This window comes from Amphiprion ocellaris, chromosome 3 (assembly GCF_022539595.1).
Source record: "Amphiprion ocellaris isolate individual 3 ecotype Okinawa chromosome 3, ASM2253959v1, whole genome shotgun sequence".
Taxonomy (NCBI): Eukaryota; Metazoa; Chordata; class Actinopteri; family Pomacentridae; genus Amphiprion; species Amphiprion ocellaris.
The window spans coordinates 26512985-26531002 of NC_072768.1; the positions used below are offsets into that span (position 1 = coordinate 26512985).

An 18018-nucleotide genomic window follows, 5' to 3' on the forward strand; every position below is an offset into this window, starting at 1 on the left:
TAACAGTGTCAGTTCAAGGTCAAGTTCCACAGGATTGTAGTTTGTTTAGCTGAACAAAACCAATCTATTTTAATTGTATTTTTAATACAAACTTAGCACATATGGATTTAGACAGTTTCTGCCATTCTTCAAGACAGATCCTCTCAAGCTTCATCAAATTAGACAGGAAGTTTCTGTGAATTGCCATCTTCAGGTCTCTCCAAAGATGTTCTGTGGGATTTCAGTACCACACAACTCACTGTTGTTCTGAAAGGTAACAAACACTGAAAGTCTGTTAGAGACTCAGTTTGACTGGATGGCCAGTAGTCCTGGTAGTGTTAGATTTCTTCCATTTTACAGTTATTGAGTGTTCCTGGTAACACTCAGAGCTAGACAAGACTAGAGACAGTTTTATACCCTCATCCTGATCTATGCCTCGCTATAATGTCATTGTGCAGGACTGTGATGACTGCAGGAAACAGGCCATCACAGTCCTGTGCCACCATCCCGGTGCCACAGGACATCCCCACAGGTCCTGTGTCCATGCCCCACTGGGTCAGAGGAGTTTTAGCAGCATAAAGGGGACCAACACAACATTAGGCAGGTGGTCATAATGTTATGCCTGATCGGTGTAAGCTGGCAGTAGTCAGTGTTCCACATTGGTACTCTGCCAAGGAATGCAGCGGCGTACGTTTGTCTGCTTGTGCATAACATTACTCAAAAACAGAATAACAGATCTGGATGAAATTTTCAGGGAAGGTCAGAAAAGACACAAGGACCAAATGATTAGATTTTGGCAGTGACGCAGCTTATAGTCTGGATGCATGAATTTATTAAGGATTTCCCATTGTGAGAAAGCTGCACGACGTCACTGTAACTATGGCAGCAAGTGAACACTACGTCAGCTGCCTGCTGACGATCACATGATTGCGATCCTACTACAAATTGACCACTGCAGACTTATCGGGACTTATCCATCGGAAATCATATAATGACTGAGCAGGCTTGGCAGAGTACTGCGCTCTCTGAATGCTTTTCTTGTTTAGTTTTGTACTGGTTGTTTTATATTTTATGCAAATTTTCTTTGAGTTCTTTAAAAAATGAACTAAATAAAATCATTTTAGTTACAACTTCTATGATCTCCCTTCCTTGGTCCAGCCTTGAGTCGTGTTATGACAGCACAGTGAGAGTTGGTTGGACCTCTGGTTTGGTTTTTCGCTCACAGGCAGTGTGAATTGTGGGACCTTATACAAACAAGTAGGAGCATTTCATGATTATGTTTCCATTGGTTTTGCCACAGGTGGACTGTAAGCACGTTCTGGACACATTTGCATGGATCATTAAAGCAAACAAGGTGTACCTGACCACAATCTAATGTGCCACAGCAACGACTCTAAATTTTAATTAAACATGTAAAAAAATCTAAATGTGTTTCCACATTCCACACTGGCAATTTGAAAGCGTAGACTGACAGGAAAATGCCGATTTTATCCATTTAAAATAAAAAACACCAAGTGTGGAGGAAAGGTCATATGGTCAAATAGAAATATATGTAAAGCATGTTTGTTAGTGCTGTTTGTGATACAAGTATATCTGGTGACAATACTGTAGATTGTCTGCTAGAGTCAAATATCCCTTCATAACACAGAGCAGATAAAATTTTGTGTCAATGTGTCCGAACTGTAAAATGAACTGTTATCTTGCTTCAGATGTTTTTTTTTTTTTTTTTTTTTTTTTTTATGGCTATAGGTGATATGGTGTGACTTAATAAAATTAGATCAACTAAACACTGATGTGATCATATCCTCAGATCGAGTAGAAATTTCTTCCTCCTTTACTTAACCAGCAGGTGGAGCTGTTGGCCTGTAGCTCGTTCAAACAAGTCCCTCCAATAAGAAATACTTTCTTTCATGATTGTGTGTAGCAACCAGTGACATAATAACTTGCCAGTAATGTAGTAAAGTCTTTGAGCCAATAAAATATTAACATTTTGCACCAGTTATTACATTAATGACCTAGCATCAAAATTTTATTTAAAATATGTTTTTTTTTTGTTGTTGTTGCAGTTTTTGTGCAGTTTGCTCATCAGAAATAGGCATAGTGGATGGCATGTTCGTCATATTCATCCAAGGATACGTCCCACGTAGCTCTCACTCTCCTTAATTATGACTGTAAGAGTCAATTTTAGAATTATCTGTTGTACAAAATCTTTATTTAGAATATTATTTATTTGCTTAGACATGTAAATTCATTATTCCATGTCAGTGTCTCTGTTGGATATTGCATTGTCAAATGAATTTACTGCATTTTTGTCCCTGAAAACATTTAATTTAAACTTTTTTCAAACATTTCTCAAGGAAAAACGATTTAGTCCTCACTTAAAAGTGTATTTAAATAACTGGACTGGCACTAATGGCACTGAACTCCAAAAAAATTGAAGAGTATCATATACATATTGAACTAAGGGTAAAACATCAACCTAAAATTGACATCACTTCTTCCAGTAAATATCCTTAACTTTGGAAGAATCCAGGCTTTCATCCGTCGGCTCCATGCCAAATAACTGCTTTATGTGTAAACTTAGACACTGTTGGTCCAGCAGCCTTGTCGAGCTTCATATTACGAATGGAACAGTCATCTTCTGTCTAGTTCTAGGCTCTCTGCATTTCTTCTCATATATAAGAGAAGAAATGCAGTCCTATTTATGTATTGTTACATTATCAGCTGCAGTAATTACAATTTCAAAAGATTTTTTAATGATAGGCCATGGGCCCTAATGATAGGTAACGTAACAACCAACCAATAATGTAATAATTTATTACATTGCTGGCAAAGTATTATTGCTTTATTGGCTCAAAAATTTTATTACATCATTGGCAAGTTATTACTTACTTATTGGATTTATTACATTTAAAATGGCCAAAACTATTACTTATTATTCATCATTGCCCATTATTATGCTATTGGTTGCAACATGATGTTATTGTTTACAATTACATCAGAACTGACAGTTAGTATGCTAGATAGATTCTGAGTGTCCGCTGATGATGCTTTGTGCTCAAATCAGTGGGATCAGGATGACACTTCAATTCCTCCCACATTGTAGCAGTTTGACAACAAACACATACGAGTGAATGGGTGAACATCAGCACATAATTCCATACAGCAGATAACTAGGCGGTTGCAGGTCATAATTCCATTCGGCAAGACACAACAGAGTACCCTTATTTATTTCAATGATGCCACTTTGGCAATGACAGGGGATTAACCTGCAAAAACCTGGCACTGACAAAGCTTTTGATGGGAAAATGATGACTTGTTCAATCAAATTTGTTCCTTTGAAATGCAAATTGAATCTTTGGTACAGATACTTTCAATATAATAATTTATCAGTATTTGTTGTAAAATCCAGTGTTGTGGCATTTTAACCATGTGCTCTCTGCGTGTGTGGACTCTACACCATCAAACCCATGAAAAATGTATGTTTTCAAATTACATTGTGGGTCTTGTTTCAAGCTCTAGTAGGAAAGTTACATTTCAGAGGCACAGAGGATTAAAGATGAATTTAACTGAACTTTGGTAACACAAACTGATGAAAAATATGCCTCATTCTCCCTCACTTCTATGGATTGTGCAGCTGCTGCTTCTATCCAAAATGAAAGCCAGAAGTGAAAGTTCTGTCTTTAACAAGTATGGTGTCATCAATCAGCAAGCCTGAGACTTAAAGAAGCATCGCTTCTATCTCTGTTAAAGTTATGCCATTTACTACATGTGCAATATTTATACTCCATATTTACAACAAGAAGAGCATTTTCAATGAATGTAGATTTAATCTCATTTCATTCCATTGTCACATTGCAGCTGCATCATCACAAAATGAAAAAAATAAAATAAAATAAAAAATTGTAAATTTACTTGTCCTATTATTGATAAATATGGAGCAGAACATTGTAAAAGATTAGGTATATTTTGCAAAAAATTTAAAGCCCAAATGTCCTCCAATTCTGGAATGACCCTAATAACATATTGATTTCTATGTTAAGGTTCATTTCCAGCTATGGAACTTTGTTGAAAGTCGTATCTCTCTCTTTCCCATACACAGACATCTTTCCCATGTCTTTATCTCTATTGTCAGCTGTCGAACAAAGGCACAAAAAACGCAGCTACCAGCAGACTCACCCGCTGTGCTTCATGTTGGGAGGTTTGTCCATGCGGACAGCCAGTTTGATCTTCAGCTCCGTGTCCTGGCTGTTCTTGGGGATGACCATCCGATGGAACTCAGCTTGCTTTGGTCCATTAGTGGTTGGGTTCAAGACCACCTGAAGGAGCAGGGAAACATACATTACGAAAAGATTAGCAATTATTGAAGAAGTCTGCAAGTTCTTATTATATAAATTTTTCTTTGAAGGTTTCAGTCTTGAACAAAACACAATACTGAGCAATAAAAAGGCAGTATAATGCAGATGTTGTGCACTGTGATGGATAAAAATATAGCCACAGCTTCAACTACTGATTGGTGCATTGAGTGCATGAGACAAAATGTTTCTAATTGGTCTATCATACTGTTTTGGTGGCACAGACTGTCTAGAGGATGGATGTAGCCTCTGAGAAGGGATGCTGTTGTTGAAGTTTCTTAAGCTGAATTCTTCCTAATGTCCATCCAGAAGGTGACTCTGGTTGTACAAAGAACCACTGCTGTATAAAAGTCTATGAGAGAATCATTCTACTCACCTTACCTGTTACCTCCAGAAATATTTTCCTAATGAGTTCATGGTCTCAATATCCAGTTTCTAGACTTTTCGAATGCCGCCTGATATGAATTTAATAAACTAAGGTCTCATTTAGTGTAAAATAGATGATATAGCCAGGTATGTACATTGTTTTTGCCCGGTGGCTATTCCAACACAGACTGCAGTGTCCTCAAGTTCTCAGTCACATCCACCACTTGATTCTTACATCTGGTTTCGAAAGGCCAGTGGTCAAATATCAAACTCAACGCTTCCAACCAGTAGTGGTGATGTCACTGCGACTACATTTATCTTTAAAATGCAGTCTATGTTTGGTGGCCATTACTGGTGGAAATAGGAAACAATTTTAATATTGACGTATTACAAGTTAGTCAAAAGACAGCCTGAAGCCCTGTAAGCACCTTCCCAGCAGAGACCAGAGCTCACTGTGTTTAGTGTTTTTTGCTTTCAGTGTCCTTCATTTGTCTCTTTCTATTGCAGAACACAAGAGAACATTCTGAATGGTGTTTTCAACCTCAGGATTCAGCTTCTATATACTGCATATTTGTATGCATGTAGTGTGTGACTCATGTTCTCCAGCATCAAGACTTGTGAAACTTTCTGTACCTGCAGCTCCTTGTCAAACTTTGTCCCGAACTGACCAGTCAGATCAGTTAGTAAGTAATAAATCCTGGCTGATTTAAGCATTTTTAATATTTAAAATGCATGAGAATGCCAAAAATATTTTTTTAACTTAATAGTTCATTAACTATGTAGTAATCCCAATCTGGTCCAGGTTTAAAGATATTTTTTTTCTCAGCATATGAGTAGTCTGTAATGATTCTTCATGCTATAGTATATCTAGATAAACTGGATGTACTTTAGAGCCTTAAAAGTCTTTCACTTCTCATCCAAAAAGCATCTTCATTTGAGACCGACTATGAGAGATTCCCAGGCACTTAACATCTAGCAAGAGGGAACCTTTTTATAGTCAAATGTGGGTTCTTGGTCCACTTGGCTGTAACAGGACAATTTTTATAGTGTCTGCATTGTTGATTAATTTACTGTGGAAAACAGCCCAAGAAATTCAGCACTTGCCACTATTTCAGTTACTTCTGCCAAAAACTACTGTGTCCAAATAAAAATGACTGAGATGAAACCACAGACAAAAAAAAAAAAAAAAACAACAACAAAAACATAAAACTAATGAGCACTACAGTGGCAAAACATGACTACCCATATACTAATATGTCTCCAAAACACCTCGGAACTACTCATCTGAAACTCAAGCAAGTCTTGTCATGTTAATAGGCAAAGAAAAGACTAATGACCCAGTGGTTCAAAGGCAGGTTTTAAATGGAGCGAGCAGGTTGCCAATCAGATAATGTGATGTGTGTAATGTGACCACAGAACCCTAACCAGGATTTTGGAAATGCAACCTTTTGATGAAACGTGGTCAACTATATATATATATATATATATATATATGCACACACACACACACACACACATATATTGATTCTGTTTTCATAGTTTCTGGGTATGACAAATGGTGTAATTTTGATGGTTCTTTTATAGGAATACAATTTTTGAACAACAATTTGCACACAACCACGCTTTTATCCAAGCTGCCATTGGGAACATTTTTAAAAGAAAACTCTCAATTCGGTCCCATCTTCCATCACTGTTCACCAAACTTTCTTGTGTGCTGACAGCACTCCTGTGCATCTTCTTCACAGCTGAAAAACAGACTGTAGATGCATTACCGCCTTTGCACTTCTTTTGATGTTCATCTGGGTTCCTTTGTGACCTCCTGGATTACATATCAAGGCGCTCTTGTAAAGATGTTGGTCGGCCGCTCCTGGGAAGGTTCACCACTGTTCCATGTTTCCTCCATTTGTGGATAACGTCTCTCACTGTGGTCCCCCTGGAGTCCCAGAGCCTTAGCAATGGCTTTGTATCTCTTTCCAGACTGATAAACGTCACTGACTTTGTTTTGCATTTGTTCTTGAATCTCATTAGAAGTGGCATCATGTGCTACTTTTTGAGAACCTTAAGATCCTTCACAATGCCAGACAGGCTCTATTTAAGTGATGCATAGACTGAACAAGCTTGGCATTGTGTAAGAGATGTCTTTTTAAAAATTATTTAAATTTATTGATAGCACTTTAAAGTGTTTAAACTTTTTCAGAAAATGCAGCTTCCATACCATTTGCTGGCCACTTCTACCATGTTCCAGAGCATTCTAATTCACTGTAAATTTAAAACACCTGATGTAATAGTTCTCTAGTTACTAGCCAATTTTAAGTCACGGCTAAAGCCAAAGAGCCCAGTGAACTCGCCATTATGGTCCATTTCTGAGAGAGCTGTACATTGTGGCTCCATGGATTGTGGCTATCCAACTGTTTTCAATGGCCAATGGCCACAGAGTGCAAAGCATCATCAAAAAAGTTCCACACTGTGAAAAATCTCAAAGGATGTGTTAGAAAGCCTGAAGTGACTCCTACACTATGAAAAATTGTAGAGTGAGAGGCCAAGAAGAATCCATGAATCACCACCAAGACCATCCTGATGAATCTGAGCAGTTCCAGTACCAACATCTCAATCAGACACTCCAACAGATACTGAACAAGGCTGGTTTCCATGAACACACACCAAGGAGGACTCCAGTTCCACATGACAGACACACATAGCTCATTTATCATCTAGACAAAGTAGAAATCTTTTGGGCATCAGTTCTGTGATCAGATGAGACAAAGTTTTTTGGAGACTTTTGTTTGGCTAAAGTAAGTAGTAGCATTCAGTCTCAAGTGGTGGTAATTTAATGCTTTGGCAGCACCCTGAGAAAAGTGAATGACATTATGATTGTGGAGGAAAACATGAGACAGTCTGCAGAAAAACTCCTTGAGCAGCATCGGACCTTCCAACAAGACAATGATCTGTAACATACAGCCGAAGTGGTTAAGAAACGCTTAGCAGAAGACAGTATCAGTATGCTGGACTGGCCCAGCCACAGTCCAGACCTGAATCCCTTCGAGGACATGTGAAAGAAACTCAAGATCAGAGTTATCACAAGAAAGCCTTCCCATCTCAAAGACCTGGAGATCATCACAAGTGGAATGGAATAAAGTCCCACTGGAGACATGCAGGAAACTGGTAAGCAGCTATAACAACTGTTCAATTGATGTGGTTGAAAATAAAGGCTTTGCCAGTGATTATGAAAAGAGCGTAAGTTTACTCTTTTATTTTTAAAAAAACCTGTGACAAAAGAACAAGGACATGGAAGGTTTTTTTTACTACAGACAATATTTGAACTGTACAAAATATAATATTTATTCCCTTTTAGCAAAACAAACAAACAAAAAAGACAAAACAACAACAGACAAAAAAAATAATGAAAGCAAGTGAAACTCAATTATTTCTTTAAGAATGCAAAATCCAATGAGCTGACCTCATAGTATTAAGCAATGAGATAAGCTGGCCTGACTCAGGGGGAAAAAGGCAATGTACCTTGTATTTTGCATTTGATCTCAGGGCACTTTTCATATAGAACTGGTCTTGTGGTTTATCCAATTGCTGTTATCACATCTAGCTATTCAAGATGACAGACCCACTCAATCAATTATATTTAGTGATGCAGTCCTGACAGTTCCATTAATTTGCTTGAGGATAACAGCCATGCGCTCCTTCCAGTTTCTGCGCATGGCCAAAGTATGGTTTTCTCTTTGCTGGCCATAATTTTGCTCATATGATCAGTAATATTCTGACTGTGAGTGCTGTGAAAGCCTCAGAAAAATAAGGATGGATTTTGGCAGTATAAAGCTGCCACAGTCACATATGGCAGTGCAGTTTTACTCACCCTGCCCAGCTCCTTGTCCTCCAAAGCCAATACCCCAGTGCTCTCTGTGAAGAGCTTCACTTTGACTGAAGGCAGAGGGTGAGTCGTGGTAAAGTCCCCCTGAGTCCCCCACCTGAAAGACATTGAAAGAAATTAACCTTCTTCCATGGGCCTGATCAAGCTCACAAACCTGCAGTGTGCCTGTCAGCTGAAATGAATGGCCTTTACTGATAACATGCTGTGTTAAGCTCTCTGAAACACTTACCTTTTGCACTTTTACATATTAACCACATCTGACTGCATATTGACTGTTTTCAGTCATGCCATAGCTGTGGTAAACTGCCGCAGAACATTTTCTGTTCCTATCTATACTTTAAAAACAGTGGGAGGTTTTGATTGTGAAGCAACCATTGGAAATACAATGTGGTCAGAGTCAAGGTTAGAGATGTCAGCAGTTCTACTCTTCAGAACTAACTTGTTTACTAAACAGGGTATTACTCTGCTCTACTCTACTCTACTCTACTCTACATATACTTTCTTCTAAAATCCAAAATCTATTAATGATAAAAAGAAAAGTGTGGCCTATTCTTACATAATTCAGTTTCTTTTTAAAAAAAAAATCTATAATACCTCATCACACAAACTTTGTGTGTTATTTTGAGAGACTGAATTATGTTGATTGGTCCAACGCATACAGTATTTGTCAAATTAAACCAATGCTGGCATTTTATATGTTCCAAAACTCAAAGGGTGAGCTGAGCTTGTAAGATTCATTGAAATCATCAGGGGTGGTCTACTTGACCACCTCTGATAAAACTGCTAAAACTGTTTAGATTATAAACTACAGATATTTAAAATGGTATCTGTGAAATGTTCTTTTGACATTTGCAGAGATGTTTGATAGTTACGTTTTGATCTATTTTCAGCACATTTTTTTACACAATGAAATTTGAGACTATGTTTGGGTGACAATTTCTTAGGAACTATTAAAAGTACAATTCTGGAATTTTGATGGCTCATGCCATTGGTTCAGAATCTGCCATATTGGACAAATAGATCAAATAATATCTGATTGTGGCTGACTTGAACTGTATAAAAAATGCCATGCAAAGTCCCATCTTTGATCACAGATTAACAACAAAATTCATAATGCAGAAGTCAATCAGTGATATTTTCTGAAACACATGCAGCTGCATGTCACAATAATACAAAACAAAACATACAGCATACTTCTGAATAAGAAATACAAGCACAAAAACGACAAGCTACTGTGCAGGTCTCAATAATGACTGGCTAAACTCAGAGACAACTGCTGATTGGTTAAACTTAGAGGACAACAGCCAATACTTTGTCTGCCCTCTCAGTGCAGTTTCTCGACTCAAATGCTGGAATCAACTATGTAAAAATCAGAATATAGGCTAAGTTTAACTACAGTGGAGTGAAAAACAGCTTGGAGGGTGAGATATGAGGCTGTCGCTGTAAACGCTAAAGTCACATTTTGCTTGCCCTGACTTCCCGCAGTGGATGGGCACATCCACTTTGTGTTTTCAAAAATTTTAATACAGAATTAAAGTATTCTGTGCATCTCAAACCTGTAAACTTTATGGATTAATAGGCTTTAAAGCTGACAGGATGCCAATTTTTCAGTCCAACTACTCCAACTACTTAGACATCACGGACTGGAAAGGTAACTTCAACAAGAAGTCACCCTGCAGACTTTCTGCTATTTACTGTAATACAATACAAACATATCATCAGGTCTTAGACACAGATCCAGAGGCAGAAAACAGTCCCATTAACGTTGGCTGTTATCAAGAATCAATTATTGTTCATGTCACGGAGACTCTAATGGAGCAGAGTGACGCCTTCTGCTTAGGATGATGGAGACTTGGCCGTTAAACACACTGAAAACCACGTTGCCATGATTATATGTCTTTATGTTAAAATCCATCATGGTAAGTGTGTGTACATGTTCTTGTAAGTGTGTATGTGTGCAGTGCAGACAGGACAAGTGACTCCTTCAGTTGTTGAGGGCAAGAAGCAAAGCTTAGCTATGTATTCAGTTTCCCCAGTTTCCAAGGCAACATTGTCACCACACAGACACACAAGTGCACACACACTGACTTTTTCAAACAATCACAGACATCACATCTGTAAGAAAAAGGACAGAAACTGATCCAAACAGCTCTGACCTCATGTTATTCACTGACCTGAAATGACTGTTTTAACATGTGGGATAAACATGATAATAATGCTATTATTTTCTATCTGATCTGGTTCGGTAACTTAGCCTTAATGATGGTGATGAAAACACATTGAAATTCATTTTTAAGTGTAAATCTTAGTAGTTTAGATGGATCAGAAGAGAAATATGGAATAATAAAGAACGAGGATTTCCTCCACATTCTTCTGGAAAACCTAAAATCATCAGCCAAAAGGTTGGGTCTTGGACAAAGTTGGGTGTTTCAACATGGCAGTCAACCTAGATGCACATCAAAAGTGGGAAAGAAATGTCTAAATCAGGCTAAAAACTAAAGTTTTAGACTGACCTCCCCAAAGTCCTGACTTGAATCCTATCAAGAATCTGTGGATTGTGATGAAGAAACAAGCCTGTGTCAGAAAGCCAACAGATTTAGTTTAACTGTTTCAATTATGTCAAGAGATGACCAGATATTTGCCAGAAGCTAGTACTAGTCGAGGTGACAATCGCCAAATCAACATAGTGAATTGTAGAGAAATATATGAACAACTCCAGTGTAAGGGAGCCTTTCTTCATAATGCACTGTTACTATGCAATATAATTGTGTAATTGTGGCATGTGCAAACATTTTAGGCACCTATGTAAAATGTTATTAAACTGTTAGACCTTAACTGACCTGTTAGGACTTGTAAAGCAGGTCAAGAACGATTATTAAGCATTATTACTTAGCCAAGGAACACGCTGAAGTTATGTAAGTCAGCCGGGAATAGATTCCAGCCTCAAGCAGTGTATAGATAATGGATGGATGGATGGAATATCTGTTAGTACATGATTTTTTATTTACCTTAAATAATTTTTCTAAAATGTATATAATTTGGTCTTATAGTTAATTGGAAACGGCACATGCCTGAAAGGTAAATAATTAGTGTACTTTATTTGTAGTGAAAATGCAGAAGCAGTGGTACAGTCCCGCAGATACATGACATTCCTCAATAATTAAGGTTATTGGTAATGAAAATGTCCTCAGTGATTAAAGAGTTGTTATGCTACAACTGGAAGAGTCATCAGAGCAATTGGACGACGGTGTAATCAAAGCTAATAATGCAGTCTGTGTAATTATAGTTAACTATGTGGTCATTAAGTGCATGGGTGTATTACTGAAGATAAGGGATGTGAAAGTGTGAAGCAGACTAATTACAGTGAAGGTTACAGGAGCTGCACTAAAGCTGGGTTACAGCACCTGACCCTGCTGACTAGCAAGGTCATCAGGCGACTGTGAGCTTGTTTAAATTGCTCTGTCTGGTGATTCTGGCAGGTGTAGAGCTCTCAGGAAAAATCTCCACGAGTGGATAGTCTCATTACTGCACAGACCCATGCTGTCCCACAGGCATCAAACAACCCACCAAAAATGTTCAGTCCTAAATGACAATCACTTCTCAACAAACCTAAACACCATGGCAAAAAAACCCCCATACATTTACAGATGACAACAGTTTTTCATATAGATGACATTTCAAGGGTTAGAATTGTTAATCTGATCAGTGGAATTATTAGTAACAGGACTCCTAGCACTGTAGTACTGTAATTTTAGTATCTCTCTTGAAGCTTAACTGAACTTTAAATCTGTTGTAGAGCAGAACCTGACAAACTGCAAACATCCCTGCATGGGGACATGACCTTTCCTCCAGGACCTCACTCAGGAACACCTTCTTATACTGCACTAATGGTAAGATGGTAAAAGCAGGAATGTTTTCTGATTTGTAATGAACTGACTGCAAATTTTCCTGCTCTGTCTCGCCTTCAGGCAGTCCAGACACGATCATCTACCGGACCTAAAGAAATGTTACATCATTTGAAATGCTCATGGCACAGGCTCAGCTAGTGCTCCTGTGAATTACTGACTGAGTGCTTTAGTGCAAAAATGTCATCAGTGATTCCTATGTGAGTGTGCAGACTAACAGTGTCACCTGTTCTTGATACAAAAAATAGTCATATAGTATTTATATATATCTATAATAGTAATATAGTTGATTGAATAACAGATTCTTTTTTTTTTTTTTTTTTTTTTACAGTGGTGATTTTGTGTTAGGGCTGCACAGTGGCGTAGTGGTTAGCACTTTCGCCTTGCAGCAAGAAGGTCCCTGGTTCGCGTCCCGGCTTTCCCGGGATCTTTCTGCATGGAGTTTGCATGTTCTCCCTGTGCATGCGTGGGTTTTCTCCGGGTACTCCGGCTTCCTCCCACAGTCCAAAAATATGCTGAGGTTAACTGATCATTCTAAATTGCCCGTAGGTGTGAATGTGAGAGTGTTTGTTTGTCTCTGTATGTAGCCCTGCGACAGACTGGCGACCTGTCTAGGGTGTCCCCTGCCTTCGCCCGAGTCAGCTGGGATAGGCTCCAGCCCCCCCCGCGACCCTAGTGAGGATTAAGCGGTGTATAGATAATGGATGGATGGATTTTGTGTTACACACTTCACCTCTGGCTTAATAGCACCAGTAGTGTTGTCTGCTCTGAATGTGATTCCAAGTATATTTGTTACAAGCAGGTGATGTGCCCATCCAGTAAGGTAAGGATTAGAACGTGGTTTGGTGCCACACATGACAGCCATATAAAATGCATGCGTTCCTTGCTGTTGTCAAGAAACCTCTTTAGACATTTGGAGTTTATTTTATTTAGCATTTATTTAACTGGATTAGTCCCATTGAGATCAGAGATCTCCTTTACAAGGGAGACCTGGCCAAGAGGGTAGCACCATAGTCGCATTAAAAACAGTAAACAACAGATAAAATCAACAACATCAAAACTTGCTCACACATAACACTTGCACACAAACAAGTTAAGCTGTAATGATTTTACCAGAACTTTAAACTCATTCAGTGTAAGAAGGACTTGAAGTTGAAGTTTAGATTGTAATTTATTTCAAACATCAGGTGCAGAAAACCTACATGCTTTCTTGTCCAGTTCAGATCGTACTTCAGGGACGACAAAATGCACAGTATCCATAGATCGGAGATTGTGACTTCCATGTTTCCTTGTTAAAAGACAAAACAAATAGGAAGAAACAATACCGGGAATGGTTCTGTAAATAAACACATACCAATGACTGGGACGCCGGGCACTTAAGGTGTCCAGTTAACTTCAGAATACAGCTCACAATGGTGAGTAAGAGGACCACATTTGATAATGAATCTCAGTGCTCCATGGTAGAGTACTGCCAAGAATACTGTGCAGTGGACCGTTTCCAGCAGAAATTATTATAGTGGTTATTATTTTATTACTCTGCCAAGGAAAGCAGCAGAGTTATGTGACAATCGGCGTTGGTTTGTTTGTCTGTTAGCAACATTACTTAATAATGGACTAACGGATTTCGATGAAATTGTCAGGGAAGATCAGAAATAGTACAAGGACCACGTGATTACATTTTGGCAGCGGTGCGGCTTATGGTCTGGATCCACGGATTTGTTAAGGATTTCTGTATCATTGCGAGATACCGGCACGGCATCACTGTAACTATGACTACAAGTGAACACTATGTCAGCTGATGATCACATTCTTTTTAAACAAATATATATTTTTAAAGATTTCATCCATCAGAAATCAAACAACGACTGAGCAGCCTTGGTGGAGTACTGCACTCTCTGAATGCTTTTCTTGACACTCCGCCAAAGAAACGGCAGAGTTATGTGACGATTGGCGTTGGTTTGTCTGTCTGTACTGTTCTCGCTATGTGTTATACTTCCAAAGTGTTAACATAGGTAAACAGCCAGCCAAACTCCATTCAAGAGCCAGGAAAATGAGCGTCTTGCTCCTTTATTATCTTCAGCAACATTGACTTGGAGTGAAACAAAAGAAGAAACACAAAAAATACACTCAGTACATTGCTGTGCGAGTAACAAGCAAATACAAACAATTTAAGCATTCGTCAGCATCGTGAGCCGCCAAGTATATAACAGGTAAGTTAGAGTTCAATGAAAAGTAACACAGGTCAGTGCACTCTACAATAGAAATGCTGTTTTACAGGCCGTAACAAAGTAACTTACTTAGTGTTTCCTCTAAGATTTTTTTCAGGCATGGCGGCAGGCTCTCCCGGAGCCATGGTGGCATAAACAAATTACACTTGACTGCAGATTTTACTTGTACAACCTATTTATTGAATGGCCAATTGAAAATGGCTTTTTAAAGCCTGAATGTAAAAAAAAAAAAAAAAAAAAATTGAACAAGCTCATCTGAAAATGCAGTCAGCAGTTACATCATGGAGTGTAGATATTAGCTTAATGCTATCAATTAGTTTACTCACGTTAGCGACACTGAGTTGGCACCGGGTCCAATTAACTGAAGCTACTGATATGTTATGTAACGTTAGCTGGCCATCAATATTTTGTGAATGTCTATTTAACTTGTAAAATATATTATGAGTTATCTTAAGCTAGTAAGTCGCTGCCCTATTTTCCAAGACGACACTCCTCTGACTCTCTGACCTCATGCCTCGTTGCTTGATGTGACGTCACTTTCAAGACCACGCTCTCGCGAGTAATTAACGTTGTATTAACCCGACGTATCAAAGAGTATATACTGAGCAAGATAGTTATCCTTAGTTTACCTTAGTACTCACGAGAACCCAACACAGTGCAGAACTCTGCTGTGAAGGTGGAGACATGCGTCAGTGGTGTATTTACGACAATAACAAAAAAATTAAAATAAAGAAAGAGATTTGAAGGAGCGGCAGCTAGGATTTAGGAATGGCGACCCACCGCTCCTAAATGAATGTAGAGGAAACACTGTTACTATTATCATACAAACTCTCAAAAGATCCACAAAGTCAACAACATTGATCACTGAATGTGTAATGAACATCAAACTGTTACAGTAAATGCCTCCTGAGGGATACACAGGCAGGATTGATTTGGATCAGACATCAGAAAATACAGACACCACCATGACTTTTCCACAGTTTACTGATCTACTTCCTGTTTCCTGCTTAACATTTCCTGTTTCCTGCTATTTTGCAGCATCAACTATTTCTGCACAGAATGATAAAAAACACATTTTAACAATTAACTCCATGTCTGTTTTAACTTATTCAGGGCAGAACACAACATTACTCAAAAACAGACTAGCAGATTTGGATGAAATTTTCTGGAAAGGTCAGAAATGAAACAAGGACCAAGTGATTAGATTTTGGCAGTGATGCAGCATATTGTCTGGATCCACAGTTTTTTAAAGGACTTCTGCGTCATTGATAATGCCACGGTGTCACTAACTATGAGAATAGTGAACACTACATCAGCTGCCTGCTGACGATCATATAATTGTGATCCTACCACAAATCGACTGCTGTGGACTTATTGGGACTTATCCATTGGAAATGATACAAGGAATGAGCAGCCTTGACGGAGTACCGTGCTCTCTGAGTGCTTTTCTAGTTTAATACTTAACAGTGTGACTTAATCATATATTTTGTTTACTAATGTTTCTTCAGATAACAGCAACTTCATAAATTGATTAATAGCTGTCTGTTAACACGAGAAACAGAATTTAATGTGCATGTCTGCTTTTCCTTTTGTGGTGCATTAATAAAGATTGTTATATGTACTGGATTGCTATAGTTTTTACAACAGAAGGTGTCTGTGACAGAAGGTGTCGACAGAAGATTTTTACCAGAGCAGCACAAGCCTGGCCTACAATCCTCCATTCTTGTCTTTTTTTTCTTAAATCACACCAGCTCATAAAAGTTTGTACAGAGTTTCAGGTGTAAATTTGTTTACAACTGGCTCTTATGAAAAGCAACAGAGCTGTGGCTAGGACTGAGAAATGGAGCTCAGCTGAGATTTCCTTAAGAAACCAGTGTGTGATTATGTTTTATGTGTGCTGAGGAGAGACTAAAAAGAAAGAAAAAAAAAGTGTAAGTGTGGAATTTGACTATGGAATGGGTGTGTGCAACAAAAGCCCCAACACAATCACCACTGCTATCTTCTAGACTTAATCAATGAATGAAGATTGTCCAAGCACAATCATAGTTCAGGTATCATGACTGTGTTGTGATATATTGTTGATGTCATACAGCATGACAGCTTGTATTTAAAGTGAACTTAGTAGGTTTGTTTGAGATCGACCTGGTCTGGATCACTGATGATCACAGCACAATGCATGATGACTGAAGATGCACTGACGAAATGCAAACAGAGACAATAATGACTTCACAAGATCCAGGCGGCTGCAGTATTTGGAGTCATGCACTGTACTAGCTCTCAACTGAGTGCACAATCTTAGGGTCCATTCATATTCATTCAGATTATATCACAGATCGTGCTGCATACAACATAACCTAATTCTGGTTGCTATCGGTGAGCAGTGGACTACTACTTTAATTCTCCAATTAAATTTTACTGTTCAAATAATGCTCTCGATGGTATGGTGCCATGGTGTGTTCCAGCACTACTTTTTATGCAGACAGAGGGGGTTGTAAATAATCAAAAAAAGTTGGGACACCTGTAGGATTTGGTAGCATCATTTTTCAAGGCCTGATCAACCTCCATTGCTGCAGACCAGCTTTAAGTTGTTAACCCCTTCTTGTTCCCTGAAAAAGGCCTTTTTGTATAATTCTGAAATTACATTATTTTTCAGTTTTGGGTACCCTTACCATTTTTGTTAACCTCTGGCAGTTCACCACTTACCTTTGTACCATTTCAAGTTATTCATTGCACTTGAACTACTTGAATTTCAATTTAAAAAAAAAAAAAAAAGGAAAAATTGGGGTGCTCTAAACTTTTGACCAGTAGTGTATGGTAGTTGTTTATTTATGTTTTGAATTATTTATGTAGTTTGAAAAAGACAGGCCTGGTCAGCTGATTTATACACAATATCAGCTAATAAAATGCTGCTTTATAATGGCATGCATGTGGCATGGAGGTTGAACCATGAACAGAAACAATTGATTACGTAAAGATTGGTGGCAAATTATAGATAAAGACAACATGAAGTTGTTTAGTAAGGTGCTAAATCTCCTATAGGTGTTCAGCTGGGTATCTGGTAACTGTGAAGGTCATAGCATATGATTCACAGCTTTTTAATACTGATATGCAATAGTGATTGGGGTAATGTCAGCCTGGAGATGTCATTCTGATCAGGACAGGAATGTTTCACAATAGAATAAAGAATGATTTTCTCTGGGTTTACAGTGACCATTCCCTCTATGGGGACAACAGGAGCCAAACCATGTCAGCAAAATGTCCCTACTGTACGGATCAAGGGTTAAGGTTTTTCCTTTCATTTGTCA

General features: G+C 38.3%; 1 protein-coding gene across 8 annotated transcripts in view; it reads right to left on the minus strand.

Annotated features, from left to right (window-relative positions):
* The window catches only part of cadps2 (Ca++-dependent secretion activator 2), a 388988-nt gene that overhangs the window by 184583 nt on the left and 186387 nt on the right, over positions 1-18018 (minus strand). For all 8 annotated transcript variants that reach the window (XM_055006857.1, XM_055006836.1, XM_055006847.1 and 5 more), the window contains exons 7-8: positions 8566-8677; positions 4159-4298 (exon numbers count right to left, since the gene is read on the minus strand). In XM_055006857.1, the coding sequence (XP_054862832.1) occupies positions 4159-4298; positions 8566-8677 (252 nt within the window). The remainder of the gene's footprint in view (positions 1-4158; positions 4299-8565; positions 8678-18018) is intronic.